The 12975-nt window shown below is 39.9% G+C and overlaps 1 protein-coding gene across 1 annotated transcript; it reads left to right on the top strand.

Moving 5' to 3' along the window:
• The first annotated feature begins 9390 nt into the window (after positions 1-9390).
• LOC148032078 (putative xyloglucan galactosyltransferase GT19) lies at positions 9391-11983 on the top strand. The gene is made up of 2 exons (XM_087682705.1): positions 9391-10388; positions 11262-11983. Exons 1-2 carry the CDS (start codon positions 9391-9393, stop codon positions 11923-11925), a joined length of 1662 nt encoding a protein of 553 aa, XP_087538831.1. The 3' UTR covers positions 11926-11983.
• The last annotated feature ends 992 nt before the right edge of the window (positions 11984-12975 follow it).

The following is a 12975-nucleotide window of genomic DNA, read 5'->3' as shown; positions in this document are numbered from 1 at the left end:
GGAAGCCATGGGAAAAGAAAAATGGGAGAAAGCCATGGATGAAGAAATGGATGCCTTGGAAGCAAATGCTACATGGGAATTGGTACCTTTGCCTAAAGGTAAAAATGCAATTGGCTGTAAGTGGGTTTATAAGGTGAAGCACAATGCAGATGGTTCTATGAACAGATACAAGGCAAGATTAGTAGTCAAGGGGTATGCACAAACATATGGCATTGACTATGAAGAAACATTCAGTCCGGTTGCAAGGATGGCAACCGTAAGAGCAGTCATTGCTATGGCTGCATCAAAGGGATGGTCTTTACATCATATGGATGTAAAGAATGCCTTCTTGCATGGTGATTTGCAAGAAGAGGTCTATATGGAGCAGCCACCAGGTTATGTGCATGCTGTTCATCCTGAGTTTGTTTGCAGGTTGAAGAAAGCCTTGTATGGCTTGAAGCAAGCACCTAGAGCATGGTTTGACAAGATAGGACAGTATCTTGTCACTATTGGCTTTCAGATTTCCAAGGCAGATTTCTCACTTTATGTGAGAAAAACAGAGAAAGGTATTATGCTACTTGTCATTTATGTTGATGATTTGATTATGACAGGTGACAGTGATGAAGATATCCTTCATGTGAAAATGCTATTGAAGCAGAAGTTTGAGATGAAGGATTTGGGAGAGCTGCATTATTTCTTGGGCATTGAGGTGATTAGATCACCAAGTGGGATACAGCTCTTGCAGAGGCAGTATGGATTGGACATGCTGTCCAAATATGGGATGACAGGCTGTAAGCCTATTTCAGTTCCTTTGGAGCAAAATGTGAAGCTGAGCACAGATGCAGGTGAGCTTCTAGAAGACCCTACTATGTACAAACGCATAGTAGGAAGTTTGATTTATATGACTATTACCAGGCCAGATTTGAGCTATGCTGTTGGATTGGTAAGTCAGTTTATGCAGGCTCCAAGGAAACCGCATTTGGATGCGGCTAGACGCATACTCAGGTATGTGAAGTCCACATTGCAGTATGGACTATTTTATGAGACTGGGGTTCAGATACAGTTGCATGGATACACTGATGCTGATTGGGCTGGTAGTATTTCTGATAGACGATCTACCAGTGGGTATGTGTTCTCTTTTGGGAGTGCTGCAGTCACTTGGAGCAGCAAGAAACAGCCTACAATTGCCTTGTCGAGCACAGAGGCTGAGTACAGGGGTGCAACAATGGCTGCATGTGAGGTAGCTTGGTTGCACAAGCTACTTTATGATATGCATCAGTCTACAGATGGGCCAGTTGTCATTTATTGTGACAACATGAGTAGTATACACTTGGCAAATAACCCAGTCTATCACGCTAGAACAAAGCACATTGAGGTGCATTATCACTATGTGCGAGAGAGGGTTTTACTAGGTCTTATTGATCTAGTTTATGTCAGCACAGAGGATCAGGTAGCTGACATATTCACGAAGGCATTGGGCGCAGAGAAGCTGCGCAAGTTTAGAGACCTGCTTGGTGTGCAAGAATTGGGATTGAGCTCGAGGGGGAGTGTTGAGATATCGAGCTCCACTCGTGATACGCCAGGGTGACCGTTGTGTATTTATGTCACCAACTTGTCAGTTGCAGACGCGGTTGGTACACCGCCCATGAATAATAGCTACATGATAGCTATCCTTATCTACTCTAGTTCGTGGCTCAGTTAGTATGCCACCTTAGTTAGTTGAGTTTGGTTTGAGACCCATATATAGGGTTCTTCTATTTCTTTGTACTAGAGTTCTTTTTGGCTTACACAACTAAGAAGAGGAAAACTGTTTTCAGCCTCCACCTTTGTGTGTATTCCCCCATTGTGTAAGCAAGAAAGCTACAAGTGAGAATCCTTCCTTCTCTCCCACAATCTTGACACTTGTTCTATGGCAAGTAGTGCCTCTTAATGAGCATCAACAAATGCATTTGTGCTAATAGTGCCCCTTGAATTCATATGCTCTATGCTAGGCTAATGCACTCCTAATAAGGCTCAAGCTAAACTCCATGTTTCTCTTTATTACTAGGCACTATTGATCATAGAGAGAGAAGGGTCCTTCTTTTTGGCTTTCCAACAAGACATGCAAAAGAGAAAGAAGGATTGTAGGTCACACACACACACACACACACACACACACACACACAAATATATATATATATATATATATAGAGAGAGAGAGAGAGAGAGCATCAGATTGAAGTCATTATTGGGCCACTACTAGATAGTTCTAAAATGATTCTCTACATGGACTAATGCAAGTTCAAAAAAAAAGTACAAAAATTTTCCAAGGTGCCAAAGCTCTATTCCTTAGCCTTGTAGCCATGAATCTATGTACAACTAGTATCACCTTTTTTGAGTCATGTCCTAGACAACCTATTTTGGTACCACCTTATTATGCTTTCACCCTACTCTGAATATCGATTCTTGTTTTTTCTATGTGTAGTAGTGAGATTGTCCAGTTTTTTGTAGATGGAGGAATGAGATTTTTGAGTCTTTGGGAGCACAATTTACTACAAAGGTTGTCCCAAGAGTAGAAGCCTCTACCTCAATCCTAGGAGCAAGATCTTTTTCCCTCTGAGGCATTTTTTTCTAGCTTTTGAGTATTTTATGCATGTGTTTTGGAATTGTCTCTTATATATATTTATATATATGGATTCATTTGTTCTAAAAGTTACACCACCTTTCATATGATGTCATGTGATATTGACAAGGATGCAGTATCATCCTACTTAGAGGAGGCTTGATTTTTTTAAAATGAATGCATAGCATTTTCAACCTTTATTTGCCACATGTTCATTTGGAATAAGTGTATGAATAAATCCTAGTCTTTTAATATAGCATATATCTCACGCTTATGTAACTCTATTTATGTAATTGCAATGAAATATAAATATTAGGACAACATGTTGAAGAAGTTTGTCCTCACACAATTGGAGCAAGAGTTTGGAATAGGTTGGAGCTAGAAGCAAGTGTTGAATGACATTACTCTCTTGCTATGGTACTAACAAACAATACACAATATGTTCACATTTCTTGATTTAGGTTTCATATTTCATCATGAACTATGCATACATCCTTTCTTTCCATAGAAGTTGATGCAACTAACATATTTAAGGAAATTGATACAGTCATGATGTAATCTCATTCTTTATGAACAATTCTACTCTTGATTCAATTTAGCCCTATTCTTTGATTTAAACACTTTTCTTTATTAGCTTTTTTGTTTCATCCCTATCCTTCATTGATCTAGCCTTGCATACATGTTTTTCTTTTGGTCTTGCCATTCATGTCATAGCCCACCATTCAGCCCATCCTGTGTGCAAGTTTCTCACTCCACTCTATAGATTTTAGCCAACCTACCATCTACTGCCCAACCCCTGTTGATTTGTAGCATGACCTTCTTCAACACCTGGAACTCTATTCTCAATTGTCGCCACCCCATTACTTGGGCAGCTCCTATAGTTGTGTTTATAGTTTTGTTAGCTATTTCTCCTTTGCTAGCACTTGCTTAGTCATGAATGATTAGTTTCCAGCCTTTCTCTAATCATACACTACTACATTCACTAAGTTTCAACGTCCAATTTTTTAGGTTTTGGTGATCAACTTGCTGCCCCTCACCATTCAGTACTCTTTCATCTCTACCTAGTGGTTATAGCACTCAAAATCTATATTGGGCGGATGTCATACTCTAATACTATTTAGCTTTGCCCCTTGAGTATTTTGTACACTCTTTACATTTTTTCATAGCATTCATTCATTTACTTTAAATCTCTCTTCTCTCTCTATTTGTGTTTGTGTTTTTGAGTTTTGAGTTTTAGGATTTGTGTTTATCATGTCACTATCTCAATTATTGTGTGTCGGGTCATGTTTATGCATTCTATGTTTTCTCAATGCAAACCATAGCATATCTTCGTGAGCCCTATATGATTTAATTCAACTTTTTTTGTGCTTGTTTCTTTCCCTATTTCAACCCTTCATATATTAAGTTTTGTCTCCCTATAGTCTTTCCTTCTTATCCTTACCATCCACCATAGATTAGGCATGTCACAATGATTCAAATGATCCTATCATAATGATTGAATTCATTCTTATCCTTCCAAAATTTTCATTTCCATCCCTCTTCCTCTTTGCACCTGATTCAACCCAAAAAGCACGCTAATATCCTCCTACCCTCTTAACTATGGCACGTCAATGTCGATGGTTTGTTGAATCTCCATTTGCACTATATAGAATTATGAATCATGAAACCTTAAATTACAAAGGAATTTAATGTGATCTTTTATTCTACTTGGTCATTGAATAGTTTCTATTCAATTTTTTTACACAGAAAATATGTGATAATCAAGGAGAACAAGAGACCGTCAACCTTTTTTTAGGAGTTATGGAGGTATTTTCATTGAGATCAAGGATTGTGATTATGTGATTAAGCTTTTGTAATCTTGTAATAATAATGTCATTAAAATTTTGATTTTATATTAATAACATTAAAAATAATGTTAGCTAGGTGAAACTTGCAATGTTGGTGAATCCGCAAGGGTTTTTGTGTTTCTCTATGCCCATCGGATATATTTAAGTAGCTTGCTAGGTTGTCATGCTATGTAAGAGACCTGGTGGACCTAAATCCCTAGAAAATCTATTATACATAGAGGGCCGCATCCTCATTTCTTTCTTTTCCATCTTCTAGGTGAGTCTCTCAAGGAGCGCCTCCTTCTTGGGTGTGAAGAACTCTTTTATAAGACAAGCCCAAGAGTATCTCATGCATTAAATGGGTGGTTTTAAGAATCTTTTGATGAGCTAGATTTCATTATTTGCATATGGATACTAAAAAAACAAAAACCAGAGCATGTGCAAATAAGATTCAATTACTTGTTCTAGCAAGATGAAGAGGTAATCCTTGATTTCTTACTAAGTATGGTTCTTATTTTTGAACAAATATTGAAGCAACTGCAAAGTGCTTTATATCTTGGGTATTTGGTCCTCCCATGGGCTACGTGTATACTAGATATGAAGCATTGGTTTAGAAAATAGTATGTAAATATGTGTAAACTTTTTTTAATGGGCTAACGTCCTATCTTGGCCAATGTTAGTTCATAGTATGGTTATCGTTTGATGTTATTTGGAATGCGTTGTCCCTAACCAAGCAAAGATTAGTTTATTAGCTTTGTTTATTATTAGTTTAAACATGCAGTTTATATTTTAATCTTATGCTTATTGTTGATAAGTTATGTACATATATTGCATATGAATTAAATATGTGATATTACAATATAAGTGTGTGAATATTGGTGCATGTGTGGTATAAAAGTTATGAATATTTATAATATTTTTCCATGTTGACTTGTAGCTATGCATAATCCTTAGATTAAAAGCATTCAATGTTCACATGTTGATTGCATGTTTACTTATCTTTTTCATCATTCTTTTATCAAAATGAATAGTGTTTTTGTATTCTATGTAGTTATCAAAACGATATAGAAATAGCATTCACATGTGAGTGTATGTTTCTTATTTTTAATTATTCTTAATTTGTATGTTGAAGATTAAGAATTTAAATGCTTGATTATTTCATGAATTGATGTGTAGTTCAATTGGTTTTTAATTTAATGTTTTGCTCCATGGATAGTTTCATGTATTACTAGTTTGTCATAACTTATAGCTAGTAACATTATAGTGCAATGATCGTTGATCACTTACTTGTCACCTACATGTGCATTGTAATATTCAAGAATATGAACATTATGAAAGCAAGAGGGTTTCTATTGCAATGGTGTCATGTGATGAAGTTGCTATATTTGACTCACAAAGTGGCATTGTCAATCAATGCAATGCCTCTCAATCTTAGACACCCCATGCATCTAAGTTTAGAGACTTTCAAGTATGACCTAATGGGGAAGGTTGCCAGTCCAAGAACAAAGTGAATGTCTCTCCATTAGAGTTGTCTATGATGCAATTAGAAGAAGCAAAAATAGCCTTGGCTAGGTTTTTTTTTGTAGCCATGCAATGACAACTGTGGATAATGATAACTGGAAACATGCATGGAAGAAAATTAGGGAGTAGAGTGGATCTAATAAAATTTTAAAAAGTCTAATAATTGTGGATTGCCTTTATAGTTCTTCACATAATTACTTTAAGTAGACACTACAAGGGAATGAGACAATAGCAACGGCCATTTGTGATGCAAAATAGTGGCATCACTAAAAGCATCGCTATTCACCTATAGCAATGCCTATAGTAATGCTAATAACGATGCCGCTCTGAGGAAAAAAGTATCAAAACCCGAGCATAGCATTTTTCAAAAATATTTTTGAGAGAGAGCGAGAGAGCTTAAAGCTTTGAGAGGGAGAGGGAGAGGAAGAGGAAGAGAGAGGGAGGAAGAGCTCATCAATGCCATCACCGTTTTCACCACCATACATGAAGAAGAAAGAGGTATGCAAGCAAGGGAGAAGGGAGGGAAGGTGCAAAGAGGAGGCACAAAGGATTTCATCTTCGGACCTTTGAGGTAGGTACATTGCTTCTTCTTGCTTTTTTTTTCTTTTTTTTTTTGTTTTTTTAACAAAGAGATGCATTGAAAGAGAGGGAGGGACAAAGAGAGAGGAAGAAAGTGAGAGGAAGAGGAAAGAGGGAGAGAAAGGGGAGAAAGGAAACAAAGAGAAAGAGCAAGAGAGAAATGAGAGATGAAGGGAGGGAGAGAGGAGGATGAGTGAGGGAAACAATGAGGGAGAGAGAGAGAGAGAGAGAGAGACAGAGAGAGAGAGGGAGGGAGGGAAGGAGGAGAGAAGGAGGAGGCAGAAAAGAAGGGTAATGTAAAGAGAGGAAGGAAAGTGAAAAGAAGGGAGAGAGAGAGGGAGAAAGAGAGATAGAGGGAAATAAAAAAGGGGAGAAAGAGGGGCTTCATAAAAAATGCACTGAAACCTGAGCATGGCATTTTACAGGTTTGTAAACAAGCAAGAGCGAGAGAGCAAAAGAGAGAAGGAATGAGCTCAAAGCAAGGGAGGTTGAGAGGTTGAGAGAGAGAGAGAGAGAGAGAGAGAAGAGAGAGAGAGAGAGAGAGAGAGAGAGAGAGAGAGAGAGAGACCGCCGCCACCACCACCATGCACGAAGAGGCAGAAGACAAGTGTAAAGGAGAAGGAAACTCATGAAAGAGAAGAAAAAGGAGGGAAGTATGAAGGGATTCTTCTTTGAGCTTTGAGGTAAGTGCATTCTCTCTTATCTCTATGTTTTTCATTTTATCACTTCTCTCCTTTTTTTGTTGATGAAGAGATGTATAAAGAGAACAAGGGAGAGAGATCAAAGTGTGAGAGAGAGAGAGAGAGAGAGAGAGAGAGACCACAACCACTACCATTGGCACTACCATCCATGAAAAGAGAGGAGACAACTACAAAGGAGAAGGAGGGAATCCGTGAAGGAGAAAAAGAAGGAGACAAGTGCTAAAGGATTCTTCTTCAAGCTTTGAGGTAAGTGCATTCTCTCTTCTCTCTTTTCTTTGCTTCTCTCTTTCTTATTGTTTAGGATGAAGAGATGCATAGAGGGAGGGAGGGAGAGAGGGAGAAATGAAGAGAGTGAGGGAGAGAAAAATGAAGCGGGCAATATAAAGAGAGAGAGAGAGAGAGAGAGAGAGAGAGAGAGAGAGAGAGTATATATATATATAGAAAGACGGGGGGAGGGAGGGAAGGAGGGATGGAAAGAAAGAGAGAAATAAAGATAGGGAGGGAGATTGAGAGAGAAATAGAGAGGGGGAGATAGAGATAAAAATAGAGAGAGAGAGAGAGAGAGAGAGAGAGATGAGGGTGCAAGGGGAAGGGACCGAGGGAAGGAGAGAAATAAAGATAGGGAGGTGGAGGGAGAAGGAGAAATAGATAGAGATAGAGGGAGAGAGAGAAATAAAGAAAAAAGGGAAAATAGAGAAAGGAGGGATAGAGAGGGAGAATGAGTGGAGTTTTCCATTTAAACCAACTACAAGGGCCCTTGCATGTCACCCAACTCCCCATTCTCTTCATCTTCCATATAGTGCGAAATGAGTATGTTCAACAAGGCTTGGAGTTTTTCCATGAGCAGGCAGGCTAGCATCCTAGAACGTGAACTACCTCCACATCAATGAAACAAGAGGACCCAAGAAGTTGATTGCGCGATAGAAGCTGCAACCAATCTTTGTAGGTCGCATTGACATGCTTCTTCTTAAGGAACATAAGTTCTCCTCCTCCCAATCCAATAGAGTTGGGAAGGTGCTTCTAGGAGGATTTCACACTTATTGGGAGTACTCTATCGGCACCAAGGCAAGGAAAAAATATAGCTACCATCAAGCTACTTGTGTTTGAGCACTTCAAGCACTTTGAATGCAACTACAAGCATGAAATCGATAAAAGAACAAAGACTCTACAGAGATCCTTGTGTAGGCTTCCAAACAACTTTCCACAAACTTGCAATAATATGCATGTATAACCTTGAGAAAGTCAACTAATGTTTAAATCCACTTGCTCGTTGGTGACCTCAATATTGACATGAGAAAATGCCTAGAAACAAATACATGGATACAACTCACAGATATTGTAGGTCTAGGTGAATACCTCCATTCAACTTCTAAATCAACGCCTCCATTCCATTTTGTATGCTACATAATGTCTATTGAGAACCAACCCTCTATGCCATTTCTCCATCCTTATTATATGTACTATTGCTACACATGTTCATATCCATTGATGTTGTTAGCTACATGCCCTCGTAGAAATAATTATTTGCAAACAAATTAGGCTAGCTGCATGCCCTCGTAGAAATAGGCAATAAATTTTCATTAAAGGTTAACAAAAGGGACTTGAAGAAAGGAGTGGCCAACATTAGGACTAAAACTAATTGAAAGCAAAAGATGACAAAAACTTTATAAAGAGTTGCTAAAGAACTACATTACAAACCTTCATAAGGCAAGGCATTAGAAGGTACGATATAGCATATTGTTTTATACATTTTTGCCTGCCTTGGGAGCCAAGTGAACTGTCGGCACATAAGGCTAGCCAACAAGAAGGGTAACATTTGAGGAAATTACCCCCTGAGCAGTCTCGGTATTCCCAAGCCATGCATGACCTTCTATCGTGATTTGCCTTTCTGAAACTTTGAGGAATCCCAGGACAAGGAAGAGACGTCTCCTTCATCCGATCCGAGGAAGAAAGTATCGATCCTTGGAAGGTGGCAAAAGGCAAGTACTTAAGTCAATTGCCACGATGAGCAGTCACACTGTATTTTGTCACTCACTGCTGGAACAGACTGTATTCCTGCTGCAGTTGATAAGTGCAGTTGTTGAATACAGTGACTTCCTTAGTCATTATAGGATTACAGAGTATGTGTGATTAAGCATGCAATCACTACCTGTTTGTGCCTTCTCTGCATTGCTGCTGCGTGATGATGAACAAAAGAAGTCTGATCATACTCCACTTCCCAACAATTCGATCAGCCTTGGTGTTGATCCTTGTCTTCTGGCCAATTTTATGGGTGCTTCACATACATCCTCGTGCCCATCGACCGCTCGATATCAAACCTGTCATTGCCATTGCTGCTAGCTATGCCCAACCCAACTTCAGTACACACCAGAAAATATATCCCCTTAGCACTCAGAAGAGTGGTGTCATTTCCAGTAAGCCCTTTTCTGCCAGACATCAAGCATCTAAGACAACCAGTCATTCATTAGAACAACTTTATCTTAAGCCATCAAATCAAATTATAAGGAATGGTCAGTTACTATATCGATCTGATCTTGGAGCATTCAGAAATCATCGAACCGACAATCAGACAGCAATTATTAGTCCAAAGTATGGTGGATTGATCTTGAATTCAGTTGGTAAACATGCTTCATCTACACAGCCAACAGCTTGCGAGGGAAAGAGAATTTTCATGTATGATTTACCTCCCAAGTTCAACTCGAACATTCTGCAGCAGTGTGATCGAAACATAACAAACTGGTTAAGGTTTTGTGCTCATATACAAAATGATGGATTGGGCCAGGAAATGAATGCAACAACAGGATGGTATGGCACAGATTCTTACATGCTGGAGGTGATATTTCATGCAAGGATGAGAAATTACTCATGTTTGACAAGCAAACAAGAGGAGGCTGATGCATTTTTCATACCTTACTATAGTGGACTAGATGCATTGAGGTTCTTGTATGGGAAGGATATTTTAAACAGAAGAAAACAAGGGCTGGACCTCATTGAATGGTTGGAAGAGGCAGGAGGTTATGGTTGGAGGAAATGGGAGGGGCTAGACCATTTCATGGTTATGGGGAGGACCGTATGGGATTTTGCTGTAAGCACCAACGAAAGAGATATTTCAGCATGGGGCACAAGCTTAAGAGAACAAACCTTTATAGCTAACATCACAGTTCTCTTCCTAGAAAGCAGGTCTGTGCAAACATTTCATCTCTACTTTTCAATAGCAACACAGATACAGGTCTTACAGCATGTGATTAATGCTTAGTCTGCCTAGTAGTCAAGTGTACACTAGTTCAACGTCAGAATTTGCAGGTACAGGTGATAGGGCATGTGATAATCGCTTCATCTGCCCGGCAGTCAAGTGTGTACACTAGTCCAGCATCAGAGTCTGCAGGTACAGATGATAGGGCATGTGATAAATTTTGCTTACTCTGCCTGGTAGGCTGATTTGTCTACACTACTCCAAGATCATGCAGGATCAGGACATCTGTGAAATGCTTCCCCAAATATAAACTAGCTTCAGGTGCAGCACTTATATCAATGCTCTATCTAAAAGCTTCAAAGATAAGGAAAAACCCTAGCCTTTGAGTCCTCCTGCATTACAGCTTTCCTTCATTAGGCAATTTAGAGGCTGGAAAGCATCTATTGTAGGAGCAAAGCATGCACCTGAGAAATGATGGAGAGCTGAAGCAACCTAACGCATGCAGTTTCTCGTATTCATAGCTATATTACTGTGGTTCAGTTTAACAGCACATCAAAGCAGAGTTACGAGAACGTCCAGACGCCTTCCACACAGAGACTTACAGTCTGACCGGAAGTAGAGTCTAGGCTCATTGATATGTCTAGAAAGCTGTAGACGATCATATCTATCACTGACACCAAAGGTTGCTGCTGTACTACCATCATCCTTGCCAGACTCTGCTCACACTGCTGTTGAAATTGAGTGCAAAATATTCAAAAAAGAAGCATGGATGGGGTATCATGAATGGTCTTCCATTGTTCTTTATTTTGATGACCCCCCTTTGTCTTTGAACTCTCAACTCACTTTATTCTGTGATGCAGGCCATGGAAATCCAATGACCAAGCAGTGCCATACCCAACTTCTTTTCACCCACCATCCATGGAAGCTCTCAATGCATGGATTGAAGAGGTGAGGACATCAAACAGGGTGCACCTATTCACCTTCGTCGGCGCGCCGAGGCTGACTGGTCTGATCAGCAGCATCCGGCGGGCAGCCTTAGAACAGTGCCTTTCCTCACCCCTATGTGGGATTCTAGACTGCAACCAGGTCAAGTGTTCCCACAACCCAGAGCCCATCAGAGACAAGCTGCTTTCTTCTCAGTTCTGTTTGCAGCCGCCGGGCGACACAGCGACGAGGCGGTCGGCCTTCGACGCCATGATCGCGGGCTGCATTCCCGTATTCTTCCACAATGACAGTGCATATACCCAGTACACATGGCACCTCCCCCCTCAGCATGACCAGTATTCTGTGTTCATCCCCTTTAAGGACATCCAGAAGAAGGGTGTGAGGATGCAGGAAGTGCTGGCCTCTTACTCAAGTGAGAGGATTCAGGAGATGAGGCACAACATCATCGGCCTCATCCCGAACATTATCTATCTCAGCCCCTCAGCTGCCATGGCTATGAACAAGCTAGGGATCAAAGATGCCTTCGATGTGAGCTTGGAAGCCATACTCGATAGAATTGCACGCCTGAAAATACATTAATCTTATTGATGTATATATTCTTGGTTTTTTGTTAAGCTATCTATAACTAGCGTTGCAACCGAAGCGAAATGTTCCTCGCTTTTTCTTTCCCACACACACAAACTTCTTTGTGGGGAAACTTCTCTTCCTTCACTTCTAGTATCTCACTCTATTAATCATGGGGAGCCTTAAGGCTTTGCTCTCAGATTCAAGGTGTATCCATGTTTGTATGTGTGTATACGCATACAGGTATGTTTCTAAGGCATTAGAGTTGAGGATGTTAGGATTCTATGATTAGTCTAGGGGTTGTTAGTGAGGCCTCTGTATGTGTGTGTGTGTGTGTGTGTGTGTGTGTGTGTGTGTGTGTGTGTGTGTTTTGGGGAGGGGGGGCCGGGGCCGCATCTCATGGCTCTAAATGTTGTGTCCTTGGGTGAGGATGAGGAAATGGCTGCTATGGAGGACAAAGCCACCACAAGCATAGTTTTGAATGAGAATGTCAAAGTGAGAAATAGCACTTCAATAGGCTGATTCCACTCCCTCCACAATTAATGACAATCATATAAATTATGTGATTCCTAGTGCAACTATTGGCCAAATTGTGTGAAGGTATAGAAACAAGAAATAGAAGTCAATGGGGGCATTAGAGGGGGTTATGCACTTCTTTAATCTCACAAAGTGGAGACATTTCCAGTGGCGTTTGAGAGGGTGGAATTGAAGTGCATGGACATACAACTTCAAATTGCATAGCTCCTTGCATGGATCAAGGATATCCCAACATAGCAAAAGTGTATTTAGGGTTTAGGTGTTTGAACGAATTTTCCATATTTTCTTAGATATTCCTATTTGGCTATGTAATGAAAGGGTTTTCCACGTATCCTCAAATTATTCCTACTTGTTGGCCATGCAATGAATATTCATCTTTATTTTGCAATATTCATTACTTTCACATCCTTTTTTCTCTCAAGACCAATGAGAATGAAGAAATAGATGAAGGTCCCTAAAAATAGTGCTATCAAGGAAGTACTTTTCACCTCCATTAGTTGAGACATCATGAAGACATAACATACTTAT

This window comes from Lygodium microphyllum, chromosome 8 (genome assembly GCF_053477565.2).
Source record: "Lygodium microphyllum isolate KBCC chromosome 8, Lygodium_microphyllum_v1.1.10, whole genome shotgun sequence".
In the NCBI taxonomy this organism is placed as follows: domain Eukaryota; kingdom Viridiplantae; phylum Streptophyta; class Polypodiopsida; order Schizaeales; family Lygodiaceae; genus Lygodium; species Lygodium microphyllum.
Note: the sequence above shows the minus strand (reverse complement) of the source record. Positions and strands in the feature narration are given on the sequence as shown.